This window comes from Solanum dulcamara, chromosome 7, assembly GCF_947179165.1.
Source record: "Solanum dulcamara chromosome 7, daSolDulc1.2, whole genome shotgun sequence".
Taxonomy (NCBI): Eukaryota; Viridiplantae; Streptophyta; class Magnoliopsida; order Solanales; family Solanaceae; genus Solanum; species Solanum dulcamara.
This window is the reverse complement of record NC_077243.1, coordinates 77,743,415-77,768,800: the sequence shown is the minus strand read 5'-3', so window position 1 is coordinate 77,768,800 and position 25,386 is coordinate 77,743,415. Positions and strand designations below refer to the sequence as shown.

General features: G+C 34.4%; 1 protein-coding gene across 2 annotated transcripts; it reads right to left on the bottom strand.

The window, feature by feature from the left end:
• Positions 1–77: 77 nt before the first annotated feature.
• On the bottom strand, positions 78–18,328 carry LOC129894064 (uncharacterized). 2 transcript variants are annotated; one of them, XM_055969573.1, is made up of 15 exons: positions 18,226–18,328; positions 17,474–17,597; positions 16,133–16,657; positions 14,756–15,763; positions 14,171–14,495; positions 13,670–13,925; positions 13,370–13,586; positions 12,527–12,882; positions 11,920–12,435; positions 5,065–6,241; positions 4,507–4,845; positions 4,145–4,382; positions 1,099–3,770; positions 862–1,007; positions 78–533 (listed from the first exon to the last, which is right to left on the bottom strand). In XM_055969573.1, the coding sequence occupies exons 2-13, from the start codon at positions 17,594–17,596 to the stop codon at positions 1,273–1,275; spliced, it is 7,578 nt and encodes a 2,525-aa protein (XP_055825548.1). In that variant the 5' UTR covers position 17,597; positions 18,226–18,328; the 3' UTR covers positions 78–533; positions 862–1,007; positions 1,099–1,272. The 2 variants fall into 2 exon arrangements, with proteins under 2 accessions (XP_055825548.1, XP_055825549.1); XM_055969574.1 differs by having other exon boundaries at positions 862–952.
• Between the last annotated feature and the right edge of the window lie 7,058 nt (positions 18,329–25,386).

The window sequence follows — 25,386 nt, the reverse complement described above, 5'->3', positions numbered from 1 at the left end:
AAAGAACCGCAACCCAGCCTAACCTAATGCAAGTATTAGTGATTGCTTCCCCGACTCGTATTCACAACACAAAAATGTACAAAATAGTAGCAAGCCTCATCATACTCACTCTTATCATATGGTTTTGACATGTTTGTTTATTCAAACCATACCGCATTAGCAGGTTCTAGGAAAGAACCTACTCACAAACAAAAAAAGCACAAAAAGTATAGTAGCAGAACCATATCATATACTCACTCTTATCCTGTGGTTTTGGCATGTTTGTTTATTTCTTCCTATTTCGTTTTGATTTCTTAGATTTCCTCTTCCCTTTCCCAAGCTTCCTTTCGGCCTGGTAACCACCTCGGGTCTCGGAAGTACTAGTAGACGGAAGAAGATCAATTGTGGCAACTTCATCACACGATACATCATGTTTCTCCGTGCATTGGTTCTCTAACACGACGGTTATATCCTTGGGCAAGAAAACTTCTAGCTTGGGCTTTCTTGACAACAAGCTCTTTAGCAATTGTTCAATATTTTCCTTTTCCAGAGTACTGCATAAAAATTAAGCACAAAATACTTCAACAAGTTTTCAATTTGAGAAGGAAAAAAGTTCATGTATATTGCTAGGAGAAAACAATATCAAGACTTGACTTAAAAGAGCAAAAAAAAAATCACCAAAAGGGATAACTGTTTAGTAAATGACGCTCTTTTGTATCACACTGAAAATCTTATGAGAAAATATTAGACCACCTTCTAAACTTTTGCAAGTAATCGCAAACATTAGACGACAATCTAAAGTTTTGTCGGTAAGGTTAGAGAGATACGACATAATCAAACAGACATAAATTTGAAGGGTACAGCAGTTAAGAACATACGAACCTCGTATTCATCAATGAATGGAGTTGTATCAGCTCCTGAAGCATATTACTTGTTTCCTCCATCGTGTCCTCGGCAACATAAAGTTTCTTCTCTGAGCACAGATTAATTGCAGTGGTTAAGAAGTTTACATAAAAATTCACTTCCTCCTAGGAACAATAAAAACATAAAGTTTAGTAAATAAAAAAAGAGAAACATGAAAACAAACATAGCACTAAGAGAAATAGGATTAGTTTCAACCTTCAAATTAACAGTCGAGACACTTGCAGAAATTACACTGTCATCGCTGCCACTAGACTTCAAGACGTCTGATATTTCCTGAAACACAGCCCAATTCATTTGCACGTACTGATCTGACACAGGAGTAACGATCGAAATCTTTGGCTGATCACCACAATGTGAGGAAAAATTCGCTCAAGAAATGACTTCTGGAACAGTGATTGTTTGATCTATTGAATTGTCTGTTTCAGCGGGAAGCAACAAACTCAAGATATCTTCTCTGCTGCAGTCTGCTCCCAACTGCACAGAGACAATGTTGGAATACTCAACTCCCTGAACAATCTCACCAAGGTTAACAACCAAAAGTGGATCTCCGCCTTTTTGAAAAGCTTCTCCAAAATCATTGATCTGAATGTAGTTGTTCTCTGTTCCTCGTTGAAGAATGTCATAAAGTTCCTCCGCAAGCTGATTCCTAACATCATCGATACTGAGCACTTTGAAAAGAACATCATAGTATTTCTCACAGTTCACACACAGTAAGCACATGATAAGCACCAATCTCAAGATCATTTGCTTATAGTACAGATCAACATTGATTTTTGATCGTGCAATCCACTCAACTGTACAAGCTTTGTCATAAATGAGTTGTTGTACCATCACAACAATGGAATCATAAAATTCATCCAAAACAGATGTGTTAGCATCATTCCTGGAAGTTGGTCGGGATTCAAACTGCTCCGATATCAGCCATTCCACAAAGGAAGATTTAATCGTGAAGAAGATTCCACGATACTGAGATACAAAAAACAGGAGATGCTCGAGAAGATATAAGAAGCAGACAGGGGATAAACAGTCTCCAATTTTCATCCAATTCTCGTCTTTTTTCTTCCAATTCGCACTAAACGTATCCTGCAAAACTTCACAATATTTCAGCAATAACTCAGAACATTCAAGATTACCGTTGCTCGATAGAACTTCTTGAAGTTCCAATGATTGGCCTCCAACAGAATCACCTGACTGATCAAAATCTTCCCAACATTCTCTCTGTTTCATGCAACAGAGAATTTCAATGATCGACTTCCAAGGAACATCTGATGGGATTCTTCCAACAATTTTCTTGTACAGCTCCTCGGGAAGTTTTCCCCAAGCAAGGCACACGACCACCATCCTACCGATCTGTCCATAGCTAAGAGGATCACTAGTGCATATATCCTGAACAATACATTCTTGAAGCAAGTCACAAGAAAGCCTTGTTCTCCTTAGATAAATCATGCGTCCCACCATTGACTGTTGAGAATCGAGGGGGAATACCTTTTCAAAGTACTTTGTCGACATGAGTATCAGAACATTCTGTATTCTCAACTCAAAACTGTTCAAGACATGAAGTTTGGACTCACTTAAAAATTCTGCAATCTCGTATACATTTAGTAGGCACATGCTTTGACAAAACAAAGGCATCGACTTTACAGCCAACTCATAGAGGGATGCAAGAGTTTCGAGAACCTTCAGACCGACTACGAGTAATGCTGTATGCCAATGAGTACGAACAGCAGAGATAAAATGCTGAGCATCAACAAATACCAGTTGTTTGTTCCGTCTTATGACAATGTTCTGAACATTTTTCACCCATTCAGCTGCTGGATGCAGCAGAACATACTTACCGTTGAGACCATTCAACTGCTGCCTAACACCAAAGTAATTTAAACAGAATTCGCCTACTCCGTTCAATTCACCAAAATCAACGTCTCCAAGGCACTCGAGAGAATCAAGAACGTCAACGACATTCTTCTTCCATGAATTCCAAAAGTGAAGCAGTGTCCCAACACTAACCGGGTAGCTTAGAATCAGTTCTTCTGAACCATTTAGAGCACCCAATAACTTATCATCCCAAACATACTTTGTTACGTCATTTTGAAAATGAAAATCCAAGATCTTTCTACAGCACAAAATTTCACCTAGGAAACTTTTACATTTCTTAGAGGCAATGAAATTATGCTTCAAGTCAGACCAATCACCCGACTCATTCGATAAAACCTTGATCTCAATGCACACGGTTTCAAAATTTGATCCCTGCCTCGCGAATGTCATCGCCTTCTGTAAAAGTTCCTCCTTTTGCACGAACGATTTCAAAGGCCAACCTTTGCTTCCAACCATCCATAAGGAGTAAGAGAGAACATACAAAAGGACGAGTGAACAAGCCTTATCGAAATCCCCTCTCTTCCCGAGAAGATCAACTTCACAAAGTATATTTCCAATCAGTTGTGCGATTTTTACTGCTTCAGCAATGTTTCCTGATTCTTCTTCTAAAAGTAGCAACTCATCGAGGCACTTTCGAGACATAAGGAATTTGCGCTTCAAGTCCATCGATGGGAAAATTCTGACAAATTTCATCATAGATTCTTTGTCCTTAAGCACAAAAGAGCTAGATGCACAACTCTCCAAGAACTCCTTCCTGATTTCATCAATTCCATCAGCACTTTTCCCAACATTATCACGCTGACAAGCGTTTTGCTTCCAGGAATCGATATATTTCAGACCTAAGTCATAAAATTTTCCTTTGGTACAAACTGAAAGACACTCTGTGAAATAATTTCCTTTTGCATAAATCTCTGCTGCCTTCTTAAAGCGACCAGCCAGTGTAAAACATTCAGCAGCCTTTATTAGTTCACCACACTTGTCCAAGTAAATACTTCCTGCATATAAGTTTTGCAGGTTAAACAGATTAACCAAAGAACGCGATTGGATATAAAATTTTCTCATGTTATAAGTGAAGATGTCGCAAAGGAAATGCATTACATATATATCAAATATTAAGTTTAGAATGTTATTAACACTTGACTTCATCGTTCAAATAACCAGAACTCATAAAGTTGAAATCATGGCTCCGCCTCTGCCAATCAATATGCTTCATAAACCCCTAAGCATATAATTTTACGATGTATGCTTACTAAAGCTCAAAAGTGGATACTTGAACTCTAAGAAACGGAAGTGCAAAATGACTTTAAATCCAAACAAAACATAAAAGAAGGAAAAGAAAAAGAAAAAAGAGCAATTTCATAAGTCATACCTGCTTGTCTATAATCTTTTGAGTCATAAAAACACTCCGCTGCAGACTCAAACCTGCCAATAGAGTAAAATATTTCAGCAGCCTCCAGAAGACAGGTACGAGCCTTTTCGGGATCTGAATAACGAATTTGTTCAGCAGTTTCCATGAAAACAGCTGCCTTTGTCCTTTTCTCCCACCCCGTTTCACCCGCTTGCTTGAAACACATAAGTGCCATCTCATAATTTTTCTCCCAAAATAGCTGCATTTGAACATCAAACACTTTAGGAGGACGGAAAGAACTTAAGAGCACGTTTAGTGACGTAAGACGGAGAAATGAAAAATGTACGAGAGAGAAGCAACAGAACAAGGAAGATCGAGTTGACCTTCATTCCCCTCGATTTCCACTCCTCCGGAGTGCTAAAAGTTTGCATAGTATCTGTGACTGAATGTACATTCTTTGCTTCCACAAGAGACAACATTTTCCAGTAGTCAAACATAGGCCTGGAAAACTTATCTACACTCTCACATATCCACAATCTTTGCCTCGTTCGAGTAATAGCCACGTAAAGTTGCTTCAATTCAGAACACAAGATATTATGTTTTGCATCACAGAAACTTGGGAAGGACAAATAGGCTAAACTGTGTTCTTTCATATACTCATACACAACTCTCCATTGATTTCCGAGTGGCGATGAGCTAAAAAAATTGTACAGGAGTACATCCTACAAATGATCAACGAAGTATCATCGGGAGAATTCAGTAAACGATATAGCAAAACAGTTGATTCTACCTACTCAAATGTGAAGTGGAGGAGATATTAGCTCGTTTTGCGAGGTATCTTCTTACGAGTAGCATATCTTTATTTACTCAAATTAAAGGAAATAAGAAAAATGAATTAGACGACTGATATATTAAGCACAACAAACAACCAGAAGACTTGCCTCAAATTCGAGCCCTTTGCATTCAACTATGGTCAGAATAAGAGCTTTCTGCCCAACTAAACCATAGATTTCTTTCTTTGCGGATTTATCACGTACTAATATTACTTGTTCCGCACCAAAGCCTACTATTTTGCCACTTTTATTTCCCTTGTTCCCAAAAAGAGTTACAATAGCATTTTCACCATCTCCGGGCTCGAGCAACACTGGAGCTGCACCATCTATAAGACTTGTCTCAGATTTTAAGACATCTACAGATTGAGGGAAATAATGACTGAGTAGATTGATCACACTCTGAGCAAGTTTGAGTACACCGGAATGTGTACGGAAGTTCTGAAGCAACTGAAAAACACATGATAAATGTCCTTTATCTTTTCTTCTAGCGCCACTCTTCGAGTCCACGACAAACTCAGTGTAGAATAAATTTCTTATATCCTCAAACCGGAAATCAACTCCCTTTGCAATGGTCTGGGCGGTATCCCCCGAGAAAACAAACCCTTCATCCACATTTCTACAAATATATTTGAAAAGAGAAAGTTGCCTCATTGTCAGATCTTGAACTTCATCAATGTATACAAAGTCCATTTTGTCGCCATCCAAACGATGTTGTTTTAGTCGAACATGAATATCATTAACTAAATCAGATATATCAAATTCACCACGCTCCATCTTCTTCTTTTCGTAAGCTTGGAAAATATCATATATTCCCTCTCTCTTTTCTGAGCTTAAATTTGAGACACGACTTTTAGACATAGAAACATAAGCGTCTCTGCTAAGCTTCCCATCCCGAGCAAGTAGCCCACCTTTTATATGAGACATTATTTCAGTAAAGACCCTTGAAGGATCAAGATTCATCGTCAATTGACGTTTGAAGTGAGGCCAATACAAGCAACAAAAACGGTCATAATTGATTTCCTTGTCTCTGATGAATGTTTCGATGACAATTGACCTCAAGCTTCTGTCCTTGGAAACTTTCCACTCCAAATTAAACGTATCAAAGTACGAAGAACCTACTGTCCCATCAAGCATCATTAAGAATTTATGAAATGTTATCACAAGAGGGTATTTGCTGTATGGAATGGCAATAAAGGAATTCGGTATGTCCCTAAACTGCATCTTTCCATCCACATCATCAGCTTCGAAGCTGCTTTCTGCATAGAAACTTCCACCAAAAGCAAACCTGCAGATTTAAGAGTGGTAATTGTAAGAGGAACACAAATTAGGATCAACAGCTTCTACTCCAAGGAACACAACCAACCAAGTCACTAACATCACCTACATTATGTCAGCATTACCGAAAAGATTCTTAAAAGAAACATGCAATAAACTGAAAACTTCACACTATAGAACACTTGAAAAAAGTTTTAAATAAAATTGTGTTCATTTTATCATATCAACAAAGTAGCATAAGATAACGGGAACATCCTATATAATATGAAATTAATATAGTTTTAGAACTTCAAAAATACGTTGGGCATATATATATTAGAAGTTGAAACTTGACCTCCCTATATATTTTAGAAGTCTATCATAATTGGGTTAATACCTGTTTGCAAAAAAAGTGACTCTTTCCAACATTCTACTGGAACACCCCAATTTTTTATTTTTTTTTCGCCAAGACTCGAACCATTCTTCATGTGCGCGTAGGATAGAATTCGGTGACTTCTGACGCGGATTTGTCCAGAAAATTTGTGTCTAGTCGACCAGAAGGATGCGCGACAAGTCTACGTCGCGGACCTGTCGCGTACTTGGCCAGTTTTTCAGATTTTTGTAGGGGCATCTTGGGAAAATTACCTAATAATAAATATATGATCTTGGACGCGTTTTTAGGGCAAAATTCCGCCCCCATATCAGTTTCTAAGGATTTTTCTCTCCAAAAGCATTGAGAGCAAGAATTGGAGAAGAAGAAGAGTTTGGTTTCAAGCCATTCGTTTAAGTCTTGATTCTCGGTGAGATGATCTTCATTCCAGATTTGTAAGGCTACTCACAACATTGGATTGATTTCATCCACGTGCCCTACATCTTCATTGATTCAAGTTGAGTTGAGTTTGAGGTTCCATGAGATGAGTTCTTGAGTTATCTATAATTTCTATCTAGTTTTGTATATAAATTCATATGTATTAATGATGTTCTTGAGTTGAGTTTTATTGAGAGTATGGATTCATGTATTCATTCACATGAAACTAAGATGAGATTTCATTTTTGTCATAATTTTTCTTGAGGTTGAGATTGATGGTTTTTATGTAAAATAAAAACAATATTGCTTTCAAAGTAAAATGATGATTTTTTTTTAATGAGTTTAATGAAATTGAATATAGAGTTAAATGAGAATTTTGGAGCAAGATGTTTGATGACGATGTGAATGATATTTATCTTTAACAAAGGTAAAATGATTGATGAGGAGGTTATGTTGATGATGATGTTTTCAGATGAAATGGATTGGAGTCTAATGTTGTAACAACCCCTAAAACGTTGTATGTCGGTATTTTAATTCTCGACGAAAACAATACAGCCTCTGTATTTTGGGAATAACTTTTCATAGGTTTGTCCAAATTAGGTGATTCAAATTTCTGGATAACCACAACATCATTACCTACAACTTTCATGAAGAACATATCTTAAGATTCGGAGTATAAGTAGATCAAATAAATTAATCTTTGCAAGATATAGTGCTGTGACGGAATTGAGTGTTTATAGAAGAAAATTCATATCTCACTGTAGGTTGCTCCAAATTGGTTGATTCTTAAACGAAATGAAACTAGACTTCTATATTTACAATTCTTATGTAGACACCAAATCCTAATAAGGAATTTATCTTGTTCAAACGCAGCTCCGAAAAAGAGTATTCTGTCAAAGATAACTCATTTCACCTACCATGGAAAGATCTAGATACATTTGACATCACTCATGACATCAATAGTCCTCCATTTTACATCACCCATGACATCAATATATTCCATTAAATTTTCATATTTTTCTTTATAATTATTTTATTTATTGTTAGGTCCCTCTTTCCCACCTATAAATACCGACCTTATTTCTTCATTTTATTCATCAAGCTTTCTTAAGCAACTCTTCTCTCTATATACTTCTTCTCAAATATAGTTTTAGTTTTAGTAGTATAAAAAAACTACTCCGGTGATTCTTATACTCCGGGTAGTACACAAAACGCTCTGGCGAGAAAAAAAGGCTAGGGGTCCAAGAGTGTTCCAATTCAGAGTAAAGCTTCGGATTTAAGGTATGTAAGGCTTTCATAGCATTGGATTGAGTTCGTCCATGCACCCAATATTTAAATTCATTATAATTGAATTATAGTTGAGTTTTATCCAAATCTTGAATTCTAAATGAATTAATTCTTCTTCTATTGAGTTTGATATATTTATGCATTAATATTATTATTGTTATTTCTCATATTATTGGAATTATTGTTCATGGCTATTTTTTCATGAATCCTAATTGATTTGATGTTCATGAATATTTTTACACATGTTTTGAGTAAAGATATTGGCTTTTTATTATTTTCATTGATAAAAAAAAGTTATATGAATTAATACTATATATGTATTTTATTGAGTTTTGAAAGAGCAAAAGAGTTGAGTTTGAATGAATTTGAGCAAATGATATTTTGAGCAAGATGTTTTGATGAGATGTAAATGATGTTTTTGGAAGTATAATGATTGATGAACATGAAATGAGATAAGTTTGATGATTTAAATTAAAGTCCAATGAGACTAGATGATGAGTTTAATATGAGCACATATCTTGGGAGTAGTATTGAGCACCGAGTTGGGTAAGAGTTTAATTGACTCAAACCCCAGAACTACGTAGTCAGCGTAGGATGGAGGCTATGCCTCTTAAGTCCCAAAAAGAAGACTTTGATGAGTGGATCCAAGATGGTGATGTCCTTTACCCTGGCAAGGTATTGGATGGATGTGGCAATGACATCGCTTCGTTGTATCATCGCTAGCTCATAAGTGATGGTTATCGGTTAGAGAAACTCCCAACTGAGTAAGCATTTCTTATTATTATTTTAAATTTGCATTACATATAAATGTTGAGATGATGTTGAGTTCTGACCTGAGTTTTCTGAGTTTTCCTAAGAGAAATTCCGTGATATATGTCCTGACCTTCCTGTCATTTTACATACTCGTATATTCCATGTACTGACGTTATTCGACCTGCATCATTTTCTGATGCAGATACAGGTGTTAGAGATCCTCAACAGGCGCATCGTTGAAGATCATTTCTTTTCGGCTATTTGGTGAGTCCTTCTTGTATTCGGAGGAACTCCTTATCCTTTTATTATTGTTGAGTGTGATGTTTCTTTTGAGGTAGTCATGGACATGTCATTGGCACCATCTGATAGTGTTAGAGGCTTCATAGACAGAGTTTAATGATGTAATTGGAGTAGTTCTCCTTTGAAACTACTTCTTCTAAAAATTTTCTTCTTTCATTTGATATTGTTGATGCAGAGCCCACATAAGTATTCTTATTAAGTCTTCCGCTGATGAACGAATAAATGATAAGACCAAGTGGTTCTCTCAGAGGCCAGAGATGGTTTTTAAGTGCCGACCACACCTAGGATACCCTCTCGGGGCGTGACAAATGTGATTACATGATATAATTTGCATAATTTGATTTGATTAGAGTCATATGAGGATCTTGAGTATAAATGATTGTTTGAGGAGTTTTAAAAAAATGATTTGTGAACGTTTTTGAATAAATTATTTATGCACTATTTTGATTTTAAAGAATAATTATTTTCATCATTGATTTAGAAAGAGTTTAAGCATGATTTGAGTTTGAGAAGTCTCCTAATTATCATTTTGAGCATGAGAATTTTGAGTATAAACGAGTTGAGTATTTTTACATTAAAATGTCTATTTTGAGATTGAGTTGAGGGGTTAAAATTATGTTTTAAATGCATCTAATATTTACTGCATTCATTGAGTTGAGACTGTATCAAATTTAAAGAGAAGAGCTTGATGATTAAGATGAGTTGATTTTGAAAGAAGGTCCAATGAGATCAGATTGATTGAGTTTTGAAAAGAGTCCAATGAGACTTAAATGAGTTGATTTGAAACTAAGTCCAAAGAGACTAAATTAGTATTTTGAGTATTTTACTCACCTGATAGATATGAGTATATTGAGTCTTGGAAGGAGTATTGAGCACCGAATTGGATATGAGTATAGTCCATACTTGAATCCCATGAACTACGTAGCCAACGTAGGAAGGGATTGGACCGTTAAAGTCGAATGTTTCCCTATTTCATTGTCCTGAAATGATAGGACTTGATACATTATTGAATCCATGATTGGTTGATTCGTTCATACCCTGGCAAAGTATGGTCAGACGTGGCAACAACGTCAGCTTGTTGTACATCACTGGCTCATAGGTGATGTTTGTCGGTTAGAGAAACTCCCAAATTGAGTGGATTGTGCATGATACGATAGGTTTGATTGTGATTGTAGATGATTGAGACGAATTGTAAAACATTGCTAAATTCTAATTTGCATATCTATTAAGTTGAATCCTTTGACTTTATTGTTGAGTTAATTGTACATGATTGGATTGGATCGGATTGAATATGATTGGATTGGATTGTAAACGAATGGATTGGATTAAATTGGATTGTACATAATTGGATTGGATTGAATATGATTGGATTGAATTGGATTGGATTGGATGGTATGTGATCAAATTGTAAATGATTGGATTGAATTAGACTGAATCGGATTGTACATAATTGAATTGGATTGTATGTGATTGGATTGGATCGGATTGCATATGATTGGATTGGATTGTATATGAGTGGTCTGTGTCTAAACTATGTTCTTACTTTACACTTATGATACATTGATTGAGTCTCTCTTATATTTATGACTTGAGATATTTGAACCGGTATTGTTCTATCTTGTCACATGTTTCATTCTGCCATCTTACATACTCGTACATTCCACGTACTAACGTCCATTTGGACCTGTATCATGAAACGATGCAGAGACAGGTTTAAGAGATCATCAATAGGCGCACCATTGAGGATCTGTTCACACTCAGCTTATTGGTGAGTCCTCCCCTACATTTAGTCTTTTCATTTTGATTTAAGGTAGCCATAAACCTGTCATTGGCACCAATTAAATAGTAGTGATAGAGGCTTCATAGACTAGATAGTGATGGATCAATTGAGTATTTTATTTCATTGAATTGTTCTTGTCAGACTATTTAATGACATAGATTGGAGTTCGATTTGTTGGCCCATGGCCTTTCTTTCTTGAGTTAGATTATTGATTTGGGATTGTCCACCTAATTATCTCTTTATTTTAAGTCTTCCGCTGATTGAATGAATGAACGGATGTGTGACCAGGTCAAGTGGTTCGCTTGGGGGCCAGTAGTGATTTTTGAGTGCCGGCACGTCTAGGATACCCTCCCGGGGCGTGAGATCTATATGAAAAGTTTAAAATTGCAAGATTTAAAGGACGGAGGGACTGAAGTCCCCGTTATTTTTTAAACTCCGTGCCTAGTCAAATTAAGACATGTAAATTAGGGCGGAGGGACCCTTTACCTAATTTTACCTCTTAACTCAAAATCAATTGCTTTTGGATAGAGTAGCCGGAGATCTTATACACAGTAGCTTAATCAACTTTTATAAATAGAGACTAGTTTTGTTCTTGAAGTCCCTAAATCTGAAAGTCCGACCATTTTCCATTTCCTACAAAATTGTTAAACTTTTATATAAACTGCGGAAACAAAACAAAACGAACAACAAAACAAGTAATTAGTTTGAGGACAAGACAAACAACTCATTAAGGAAAGTAGTTTCATCAGGCAAATTTTCGGTATCAGATTAGATCAATCACCTTTTCAGCTGAGAAACTTGTTTGTTGACCGCGTAACATAGTTTAGGACTAACTGTCACAAATAGCTGGTGCAAGGTAGTCTTTCGAGTCTCTCCAATATGTTGACTCTCTTCATTTTCCTCATATAATCCAATTCTTGCTTCCTCCGCTACGTTAAACCCATGAACAGCACAATGGTGTTGTTGCTCTTTTTGGAACAGCTTCATTGTCAGCACAGTAGTTTTCCCGGTGCCTGAGCGCCCAAGTATGAAACTGCTTTTACTGAAAAGGATTATCTCCTTTTCTTCATTAGTTACTTCAAAAGGGACATCTATTTCTTCACCATGGCGATTGGAGAGAAAATGTGTGATAACACCAGATGATAACGAGTAAAACTTCATTAACAAAAAGCTTTCACTCACTTTTGATTTTTCAACATATGCACCATACGAGTCACGGTTCAATTTGCTCTCAGTATCCTTTTCATACTTAATAATCTCACGATGGATCCCCCAACACATTGGGACTTCCAAATCCCTAAACAGAAGGCAAAAAGTTAAAATCAAAGAAAATTTTTGAGGAGACAATTATAATTTATCATAATGAATGATAAAAGAAACAACTTTACCCTACAAAATACTTCTCATTACAGAGGTTGATGAAGTCCTTAGTGTACATCAAACATATTGCATCGAGTCGTCTCAAAAATCCAGGAAACTCCTCTAAAGGCAAAATATCCCAAACCTTTAGTACTTGTGTATAAAAGAACTCTTTCTGAATATCAACAGTACAAACGATATATCGCCCTTCCACCACTTTGAACTTCTTTACCACATGAGACGACTTTTCACAAACTAAGTCCACATTCTTCCTCTTCGGGCGCCATCCACTTGCGAGCTTAACCAGAAGAGTTAACACATACTTTCTCAAGCACGAAGACGTCAACTTTCCAAATGATTTTCTAAAATTCTCGCTGAACACTACCTGAAGAACCAAATAGAAGAGATAAGCAGTTGCAATGTTACATCATTGGCCATCTTCAAAAAAATCAAAAAGATAATCCAGGCCCTCAACAGAACTATTGTTTCACCAATAATATAAACAATCCTCAATGGATTTCAAAATTCAGATAAAAACTATTTTCACACTTCACTTAATTTCAGTTTCAGATATAACTTTGATCCTGTATCAACAATGTATAGCGTTCAAAAATACAAGAAAGCAACTAACATAACAGGAAAAACACGCTTCGAAGAGCATAGATTAGAGTGCATGAACATTCACAGTGTCATGAATTCGTTATAAATGATCCTACTATAATTCAATTCATCCATTTCACGTCTATCCAATCTCCTATCACGTTAAGTTACACAAAGCTGTATTCAGAACAAGTTTAGTGTAAATGACCAAAGTATGACTCATCCATTTATCTATGTAACAAAAAGCAAGAGAAACAAAATAATGTGTCTACCTTCCATTTTTGTTCTTTGAAAAGAATACTATCCTCATTTAGAAAATCATCCAATTGATCCAGTTCCTTCTTGACATCTAATATTGTTTTTCTCATATCTGTATCTTCGTCTGCATGAAAGAAGCACTGACGATCTTTGGCATCGAGAACTAGTGCTTCCCAGATGGAGTTGCTGTTCAGCAACGTTTTCTCATTGCCCAATATCCAGAGACAGTGTCTAGAAAAGAATGAAAAATCTTAAGACAAAGCAGAATGATCCAAATTGTGAAGAAGAAAGCAGAGTATCAATTTGATCCGTACCGAGCCCTGGTCAAAGCAACATTAGTCCAATGAAGACTAGACAAGAAGCCAATGGATCCAGCATGATTAGATCTCACGGTAGATATTATAACAATATCTTCTTCCCCTCCCTGAAATCCGTCAATTGTCTTCACGTTAACTTCGAAATATGCATGATTATTATACTTCTGCCCAAGTCTATCTTGTATGGCCAAAACTTGAGCAGCATACGGTGAAATAACACCAATACGAAGTTTCTTCTTGGAGGTACTCCAAGCTGCGAAATTGGAATCGTACACGAGTGTCAAAAATGATATACTGGTGGAAGCTACATACAACCTCTATGATGATACATCGATATTAGGCAATGCAACACCATTTGCCCATCGTCATAGTTTTAACAATATCAGTAGAAGACAGCACATTAACAAGTGTAGGATCAAAAACTAATTAATCAGTGTCCAGAAAGATATATTATGAATCATGTACAAAATGTATAAGTTTTCGTTGATATGATTATACCTTTGAACAAGCTCTGGACTATTTGAATTACCAACGCAACCTCAACCAAATTTCGCCTGTGTCCAAGATTATCCAGCTCTTCTTCTCCCCACGGTACATTTATAAAGGCGTACGGGCCAAAAGACAGTCCTGTAAGATATATTTTCTCATAGGCTTTACTCTTTACATCCGCTGCATCAAGTTTTTGCCTACGATAAAAAATTGAATTTGGGAACCGGCTTATTGAAGGATGCATCCTGTACTGTATGTTAAGCAGGTGCTTAACATGACCAAATGAACCGAGTCTTTTGAACAAGCTTCTTCCGAAGCCAGCTTCACGAGAAATCTGTTGAGTAATAAATTTCTATAAATATATATGGTAAAAATATAGTCAAATCTCTCTATAATAAGATTTCACTATTAACCGCTAAGTTTTTCTATGGAACAAATTTTCACGTTATATTATATAATATGTTCACTATAACATCATTATGCTATAGCAACAAAAAAGTATAAAACAAATGACATCGTTATAAAGAGGTTTGACTTTATGTCAATTGAAGTTCCTTCAAAATTGCATGTGAAAAGGTATACGACTATACGTACTCTACTCTTAACTATTGCTGGCAGGTGGAACTCATCTCCAGCTAGAACTACATGCCTCAAACCTCGAAGTTGAAGGGGTATAACTGCTTCATACTCCTTCAACTGTTCGGCATCATCTACAACCAATAAGTCAAACGGCTTCGATTCCACAGAATGTAGCTTATATGAAGTAGAAGTAGTGCAGAACACCGAGGAAGCCGTTTGGATACAGAACTCCATTATCAGATCCTTACTAGTTGCACTAGGAAAATGCAGTGTCCGGAGAGATTGCTGAAGATCTTTCAGAAGAACAAGGGACCGGATAACTAAAGACGGTACAAATGGTTGCTGACGAGAAAAGAGCATCCTCTCGAGAGAATAGAGCAAGGAGAGAGCGTCCACCATTCTGTCAACATTTTCTTTTCGAAGAAACTGTATAGGTACATGTGTACAGATCATAAGCATGCATCTTCGGAGAGATGAAGCTGTCGAAGTAAACCGAGCTGGGGAAAAATCAACCTCTTGCTCACCGAGTTCCGCCAGAAAACTAATCATATAACTTAAACAGTCATTCCAACCAGTCGTTGGTGCAAGGCACTCTGCCAGCCTGTCAACACGATAATCAAGGGAAATCTCCGTGATATATTCACCATCCTCACAGTTCTTATTCCCAAACAAGAGAATATCACCCAAAGGACAAAAGCCATCAAATTCATTCTTAGATGACTCCCGGATCAGTTTAACCAACTGCGAAGCAACGTGGGCTGTTGCTACATCTGTCGGGGCACAAGTAACGGTTCTACACTTGATATGCAGCAGCGCAACAAGCATTACACTTAATGTCCTAGTCTTTCCAGTACCAGGTGGACCACAGATAAGTTCAACGGAAGCCTTGTGGTGACATCTCACTGTGGCTAGAGATGTAAAGATTGCATTAGCCTGGGAATCGTTCAACTTGGACAACAGGCTAGACGTAACTTCTCCAACAGGTGCATCATATTCTGAACAAACATCACATTTCTGTTCGATCTGTTTGTGCAAGAGTACAAATATCAACAAATGTTTATATCATTCCTGATTTCTGTTTATGCAAAGATACACAACAGAGAAGACTACAACTACATAGTCCAAATCCACACACGGAGGTAACAAAACAGTTACTTGAGGCAGGGTCAGGTAAGAAAAAAGAGAATGGTCAAGTTCAAAAATTGCTTCTAACAACTTTTATAAGTTAAAAAATCCCTCACAAAATTACAAGTGAAATGCAAGTCCAAACACAACTTCAATTTTCAAATAACCATTTTCAACTTGACTTCAAATACTACACTTTTTTTCAAATAACACCAAATTCATTTCCAAACATCTACTAAGCACGAGTAAATCAACAAGATTACTTACCTCATGCACGGGGCACAGGACTTTCTCAATCATATTCAAATTCCCTCTCACACGCAACGTGTTCCATACTCTCTTATTCGGCATTACATTCACCAAAAACACTACGTGGCATGATCGTCGCATTCCCTTAACAGTTCCACTACCTGGAGGAACTCTGACTTTAAAATTAACCAATGCATCATTCTCATAGACCTCAGTAACAGATGCAAATGTCCAATATCCCGATTGCTGCAGGTCATCTGCAGATTCAGGTTTAACATTCGAGATAACAACAATATCTCCCGGTGATGTCCTATAAGGAATCCAACCATCACAACATCTGTTCCTCCAATAGTCAACCTCAACATCAAAAACCAATGATCCATTTGGCTTTACTTCATCAAAGGATATTAATTCAGCAAATGGTGATTTGACTATGTCTTTCAAGGAAGCAGCAATATACGCTCGCGTTTCTTCGAGTAAGGGAAAGAAGAAAGAACTCAAGTAATGATCCACTGAATCAAATGATTCAGGAATCTTCTCCACCTAGACATTAGGAAATTACATTAAAATCACATGGTAACACAATGCAAATGAAACAAACAAGCTATTGTTTCACATTTATCAGTTGAATACTTCTTATACTATTATGATAAGTTGCGCTAAGAAATGAACATCATGCTACTCAGACTATATGCTTAACACATGCAAGTCGAACGTTGGTTTTCGGAGTTTGAAAGACTCTTCACTTTCGATGCTGCACTATATCGGATTATCCAAAAAAAAACACTATTTTTGGATAATTCGACAAGCACCCGTTGACATTTTTGAAGAGTACACTTTTTAAGAGTCTGAGCAACATAGCTATTATGTCAAGTTTAACTGTTGTAGCGGGTAAACTCACTTATTTTCATGATTCTAAATCCTAGTTTCTCAGGGGACGTTACACATTTGGTAAGTCGGTAAAAAATAATTACATTTGCTAATTAAATTTACACTTTTGTATTTTAAAAAAAGGTATATATTATGTATATCCAGGGGCGGACCTAGCATGTAATAAGGGGTTCATCCGAACCACCTTCGGCGAAAAATTATACTATTTATACATGGTTAAAATATTTTTTTATGTATAAATAGTAGATGTCGAACCCCCTTCGGCGTCTACTTTTTCAAATTTTGAACCCCCTTATTAAAAATACTGTACATTTGTAGGCTGTTATTTTGGTGCGTAACTATTTGTGTCAAAAAATTTTTTTTTTTTAAGGATTATCCATAGATTTCTTTTGGACAATCTATTAGGAGTTGCAAAAAAAAATTCTATACATATAGACTGTGTATAAAACTTAAACTCAAATATATTACCTGAAATTGATACAAAGTCTCATCAAAAATATCTTTGATAGACCATTTGAGAACCAAATCAATGAAATCAATATCTTTAGGCCATGCAATCTTCTTCTTCTCCATAGAAGAACCCTCTCCCATCCTAAAAAATATAACAGTATACTAATAATTAATAATAAATAGAAAAAACATGAATATTACAATAAAAAATGTTGCATACAAACTGTATACACAAGGGGCGTAGCTAGAGTATAACTATGAACAAGTTCACACAAACTAGTAGCTTTTAATTAAATTAATATTTGTATTAAGAAATTCACTAATACGATAAGAACTAAGCGTCAATCCCAAAAATTTCACTTTACTAACTTATATAGTAAGCCTTTAGACATAAATTGAATGATACATGACAAAAAATAGTAATATTTGAATAAATCATTTCATGTTTGAAAACTCATCTTTAGAAATTAATCAAAAGAAAAAAAAACATTCAAATGTATAATCAAAACAATACAATGCCCAAAACATTTAGCAAGGTCCGGAAAAAAGTGGCATGAATGTGATCCTATACAATCTATCCTAACGTAAGCATTAGTAGCGCACATCTAAAACATATTTTAAAAAGGGAAAAAAACTAAATAAACTATGAATTCCATTGCAAGTTCAAAATTCTTGTATTTAAATACTGATTTTGTTTCTCTGTATAACACAAAAAAGTTGTATTATATTTCTTCATCATCAAAAAAAAAAGAAGGTAAAGAGAAATTAACCTTGTTAATAATATTCTGTAGTAGCACACAAATTAAGCACTATATTAAAGATGAGAATTGATGAAAATTTCTTTTATCTTTCTCTCTCTATATATATATAAATAATAAAATGAGGATATCTAATGTATTGCAGAAACTTTTTGTCCAATTAAAAGGGAAAAAAAGGAATTTAACAAGTAGTTCTTGGAAAACGAAAGGGTGGTCTTTTCATTTTCCTCATGGTCTAGTCCTTTTCCACATTTTTAAAAAAAATAATAATAATAATAATAAAGACTATAATTTATTAGTGTTTTAATTATCACATTATTTTGTAATTGTTGCGATTCCTTTTCTTGTGTTATGAACAATTTTCAAATATCATTTTTTACTAAATAAGATTTTTTTTTCTTCTTCAAACTTTACAATGAAACATATAGTCAAATACACACTAAATGTTACTCTTTGTTTTTTAATTTATTTGTCTTATTTTCTCTTATCTGTCTCTTTTATAACTTGGTAACTCTTCTTTCAAATTTTCACGTGTCATGTTTAAGAGTTTAAAATCACAATATTCAAAAGTCTTATTTGCTTTTTTAAAATTTCCTGTAAAGTTAAAATTAGACAAAAAATTAAAACGGAGAGAAGAGTATATAATGTTTTTCTTATTATCCTTTGTTATGGAAAAATTATGCGGTATGACAAACCTTACTATTATATTACGCGGTATGGGTATAGTTTAAAATAATTACGGCTCGCACGAAAAATATTTACGTGGTATGACAAATCTCGTTGTCAAATATACAATATATATTTATATCAGTTACCATTATGCAATTATTACGCGGTATGGGTATAGTTTAAAATAATTACGGCTCGCAGCAAACATATTTACACGGTATGGCAAATTTCGCTGTCAAATATACAATATATATTTATATTAGTTATCATTATGCAATTTTTCTGACAAATATGCATACACACTTCGCCACTCTCCTTCCTCTCTCGATCTCGCTCGCGTCTCTCATCCTCTCTCTCAATCTCGCTTGCCAGATATACAAATACATATGTATATCAGTTACATATATATAATTTTTTAACAAATATATATATACAATTCAACAGATATACATATACAATTTGCCTCTCGTTCGCCTCTCTCTTCCTCTCTCTCAATCTCTCTTGCCATATATACAAATACATATGTATACCTGTATTTTTATATTTTGGTATACAAATAATTAGTGGGTATATCATTTGTATAATTTGCTATAATTTTTGTATAATTCATGGCAAAATTTATATTTATCATTATAAGTAATTAGTAAAACTATATTCATATGGAGTAATTATGCTTAAAAGGTTTATCATATCTGAAAATTCTTCATTCGTTATTGCTTCTGTACTTTTGTGTTTTTTCCCCTTATATGTGATAATAGGGCCCAAAATCTTTCAAAAATAGTTTTTCTATTTCTGTGAGGTAGGAATAAAGTTTGTATACATTTTATCCTTCTCAACTTCACCTATAAAAATTCACAGAATATTTTGATGTTGTTCACAAAGATTATAATCTATCTTTTTATAATAATAATGTTTGAATCAACTTGTGTCTTCCTCGACTATTTTATAGGGTATTTATTATCACCCATTTGTGCAAGTATCAGGTAATTTGTCAATCAAAACTTAATATATAAATAAAAATCACCTAATTTTTATTTTTTTATAAAATTTAAATTTGAGAATTTACTATTCTCCTCCTACTTCATTGCTTCCCGAACCATTCTTGGGTGTATAAACATATGCTATAAAAAAGATAGTGTTTCAAAATCGTTAATTTGTTCTTCTGTAAAAGATGTTTCGATAATATTTTCAATTTAATAAGTAATCGATAAATGAATGAATTATGTCAAATAGAAAATGAAAAGATTTTGTACAAAATAAGTTAACTAAGCTATACTCTTTTAGGTTTTTAAAAAAGTGCTTTTAAGTCCAAAAACAAAAACAAAAATATTTTTCCTCAAAACAATTTTGAAGATATTAATAAAGCAGAAAATGTAAGGTATATTTTAAAGTTATTCTAATTTATTAAATGACTTTTGGGAATTAAAACAATATTCACACCCCCCCCCCACCCACAAACCCCACAAAAACTAAAGACAAGTGCAAAGAATGTACACGTGTCGAAAGTAAACAGTACCAAATTCTTATCCAATAATAGAAGGAAGATTCGCTGAATAGGATTCGAAAGTAAACAGTAGCAAACTCATATTTTTTTGATATGGTAGAATTCATTTTAAGAGCAATATTGTTGTTTGATATTGGCTAAATTTAAATTCATATATTATAAAATTTATTTTTTAATTTATTACTTAATATTCAGTATTTATATTAAAAGTTGATTAGATTCAAATTTACACATTACAGCTCATTTTAATTATTTTATTATAATTTTTATTTAATACTTCCTCTGTTTAAAAAAGTATGATCTACTTTTTTTTTGCAATACTTTAATTTTAAATTTTTATGTGACATATTTAAAATTACAAAATTAAAAGATATTTTGATATATTTAATATCGCATTAATTTAGGATCACAAAATTAAAAAAATAAATTATTTTTTAAAATTTTATATTAAATTAAATTAGATCATTTTTTATTTTTGAAACGAGAGAATATCAGACTCAATTCAAATGAATGTGGCTATAGATAAGGAGCCCGTTTGGATGAGCCCATTTTAGCTTATTGTAGTATTTGTCTAATGCTAACTTTAAGCCATAAAGTTCTTAAAGTCAGCAAAAAATGAAAAGTTAGGATTCCTAACTTTTTTTTTTAAGTGCTTAAAGCCATTTTCTTTGACCATGAAAATTAATTTTATATCCCTAATATTTTAACTAAATTCTCAAACTACCCTTTTTATTCTTTTAATCCTAAAATTCACATCATTTTCTTTATTTCTTCGGCATAAGTACTTTTATCCAAACACTCAACTGCTTATTTATAAAAATAACTTTCAGCACTTCAAAATTCTAAAAGCATTTCATACATAAAAATTATTTTTTTTAAGCCTATTCAAATGGGCTCAAGATCTAGCTAATTAATGATGAACAATTCCAAGTATTTGCCACGTACTCAATTTTTTTCTTCACTTTTTCCAAAAAATATTATTAAACAAATTCCGTCATTCTCCGATAATATACACCCCAAAATTATTTATGCATTTTAAAAATAAATAATTTTTTTTTGATAAACTTTCGTCTTCTCAAATTTATCCGCCCAAACAAAAACCATTTAAAAATTACAGGTTTCCAAAATTCAATAATTGTTTGGCATTAAAATCTTCTTTATTATTACCCTTCCAGAAAAAATCAATGGTCCACATGTGACAATATTTTTTTTAAGAATAAATAAAATTTACCCTCAATTTCAAGATTCTTAATGGATCACTCTGACACCTTTGTCGTCTTCTTATCTAAATCGCATCTTCTTTTTATCTATAAATATCTCAATCGTTAACAAAAAATGGATGTCACTTTAGTGGGATTCGCTAGAAAATTGATGAAGTGAGATCCACTAGGTAGGTAAGTTGTTCAACTTGCTCCCCTTTTTTCTTTATAAATTGTTATATTTTGGTATGAATAAACATACTCAGACATACGAACACAAATACACATATATGAAATTCTCATCTGCTCTTTCTTTCTTTTTTCTTATCTTTTTCTTCTTATTTTATTAAGTTAATGTATTTTATAACATGTTATTAATATGAGTTTTTATCACTTTGAACTATATTTTTAGAAAGTAACAAAAAGAGAAATATGGATATGTCTCAAATTTTGTTTGGATCAATGATCAATCACGAAAATATTTATGTAATTGATAGTGAAACAATTCATGCTATTTTTAAAGACGAGAAATATTTTTTCAACTTAGAAGAAAAACAAATGTTACTACAATTTTTGGTAATTCAAAAATGATTGAAGGCTCCGAAAGAGCTACTATATTTTATCTAAGGGGACAAAAATTGTTATAGAAGATGCACTATTCTCTTCTAAATCCCCAAAAAAATTTATTAAGTTTTAAAGATATCCGCAGAAATGGATATCATGTTGAGACACTAAATGAAATAAATACTGAATATATTGGTATAACGGGAGCTTTAGTGCACCGAGCTGCCCTTTTTTACCAGAAGGGGAGCCTTGGAGTAACTGGTAAAGTTGTTGCGATGTGACCAGGAGGTCATCGGTTCAAGCCTTGGAAACAGCCTCGGGTAGAAATGCAAGGTAAGGCTGCGTACAATAGACCCTTGTGGTCGGGCCCTTCTCCGGACCTCGCGCATAGCAGCAGCTTTAGTGCACGGGTTGCCCTTTTTACCAACTTTGTCGTATGACCTATACTATGCAAAAATTAGTGCAATTGAAGTACATATGATCGTAAACCAGAAGTTTACTAATCTAAATACATTTGTGTTATGGCATGATCGAATAGGTCATCCTGAATCAATAATGATGAGACGAATTCTTGAAAATTCAAATGGATATCCGTTAAAGAACCAGAAGATTCTTACGAATGATGAATTTTCATGTGATGCTTGTTATCAAGGCAAATTAATTTCCAGACCATCGAACCTGAAGGTTGGCATCGAATCTCCTGACTTTTTAGAGCGTATACATGGAGATATATGTGGACTTAATCATCCACCTAGTGGATTGTTTAGATATTTTATGGTCCTAACAGATGCATCATGTAGATGGTCTCATGTATGCCTCTTATCATCTCGCAACCTGGCGTTTGCGAAGTTGTTAGCACAAATAATAAGATTGAGAGCGCAATTCTCAGATTATCCAATTAAGGTTATTCGCCTTGATAATGCTGGAGAATTTACATCCCAAGCTTTTGATGATTATTGCTTATCAATTAGAATAAAAATTGAACATCTTGTTGCTCATGTTCATTTTCAAAATGACCTTCTAGAGTCATTTATTAAGCGCCTACAATTGATAGCCAAACCTCTATTAATGAAACCAAAATTATCAATTACTATTTGAGGTCATTCTATCTTACATGCAACAGCTCTTGTACATCTCAGACCGACACATTATAATAAATACTCTCTATCACAATTAGTATTTGGTGATGAGCCAAATATAGCCCATCTATGAATTTTTAATTATGCGATATACTTGCGTGTAGCAGAAGGGGAGCCTTGGAATAATTGGTAAAGTTGCTGCTATGTGACTAGCAGGTCACGGGTTCAAGCCTTGGAAACAGCCTCGGGCAGAAATGCAAGGTAAGGCTGCGTACAATAGACCCTTGTGGTCTAGCCCTTCCCCGGACCCTGCGTATAGCGGGAGCTTATGTGCACCGGGCTGCCCCTTACTTGCCTGTAGCACCACCACAACGTACAAAGATGGGCCCTCAACGAAGGTTGGGCATCTATGTTGGGTTTGACTCACCCTCCATAATTTGATACCTTGAATCATTGATTGGAGATTTATTACTGCTCGATTTATAGATTATCGGTTTGATAAAATAATTTTTCCGTCATTAGAGGGAGGGAAAAAGAAACCCACAAGAAAAATTGCGTGCAAAGTTTCATCATTATCTCATTTTGATCCACATATCCGCACACGTGAGCAGGAAGTCCAGAAGATCATCCACTTACAGAAAATAGCAAATCAAATATCAGATGAAATTTACTGATTTGAAACGGATAATTAAGTCACATATCCCTACAGTGAATGTGCTTATCCGAATTGATGTCCAAAAGGGACCATTTATTACTATCATAGCTTCTGAATTCCAAACACTCCTGAAGCGTAGTAGACCATTGGGTTCAAATGATAAAAATCCTAGAAAGAGAAGCGTGAGGAATAATAAAGATGATACTACACACGAACCTTCTGAAGAAGGTCAAAATTTGAGTAATCTTGATATTTCTGAAGAAATCAATGAACCCGAAACTCAAGTGAATGAAGAACTTTCAATAAGTTCTATCGGTGATGAGATAAATTTAGATCGATCAAAAATCACAGTTGATAATATTTTTGCATATAATGTTGCACTTAACCTCATACAAGATAGTGAAAGTCTTGAGCCTAAATCCGTCGAAGAATATCGACGTAGATGTGATTGGCCAGAATGACAAAAGACAATTCAATCAGAATTAGATTCACTTGCTAAACGTGAGGTTTGACCTGTAGTCCAAACCCATGAAGGTGTGAAATCAGTTAGCTATAAATGGATTTTTGTGCAAAAACAAAATGAGAAAAATGAAATTGTAAGATACAAGGAACTCCTTGTTGCACAAGGATTCTCTCAAAGACCCGGGGTCAACTATGAAGAAATATATTCACCTGTTATGGATGAAATAACTTTTCGATATCTCATCAGTTTAGTTGTACATAAAAATCTCAAAATACATCTAATGGATGCAGTGACAGCTTAGCTTTATGGTTCAATTGATAATGAAATTTACATTAAAATCTTAGAAGAATTAAAATTGCTTGAAGCATATACTAAGTCTCGGGAGATGCACTCAATGAAATTATAAAGGTCATTATATGGTCTAAAATAATCAGGGCGTATGTGGTATAATCGTCTTAGTGAGTACTTAATAAATAAAGGCTATATAAATAATGTCACTTGTCCATGTATTTTTATTAAGAAAAATGAATCAAAGTTTGTTATACTCGTCGTTTATATTGATGACATAAATCTCATTGGAACCTCTGAAGAGGTCCAAAAGATGATTGGATAACTAAAGAAAGAATTTAAGATGAAAGACCTTGGAAAGACAAAACTTTGTCTAGGTCTGCAAATTGAATATTTAGCAGACAGGGTTTTTGTCCATCATTCTGCCTACACTGAGAAAAAATCTTAAAACAATTTTACATGGACAAAGCACATCTATTAAGTACTCCAATGGTTGTTCGATCACTTGAAGTGGAAAAAGATCCATTTCGACCTCCAGAAGAGGATGAAGAAATTTTTGGTCTTGAAGTATTATATCTAAGTGCAATTGGTGCACTTATGTACTTTGCTAACGCAACTAGGCCTGATATAATATTTTCTGTTAATTTATTAGCAATGTATAGTTCATCCCTACGCAAAGGTATTGGAACGGTATAAAGCATATTTTGCAATACCTAAAGGGTACTATTGATATGCGTTTGTTTTATACTAAC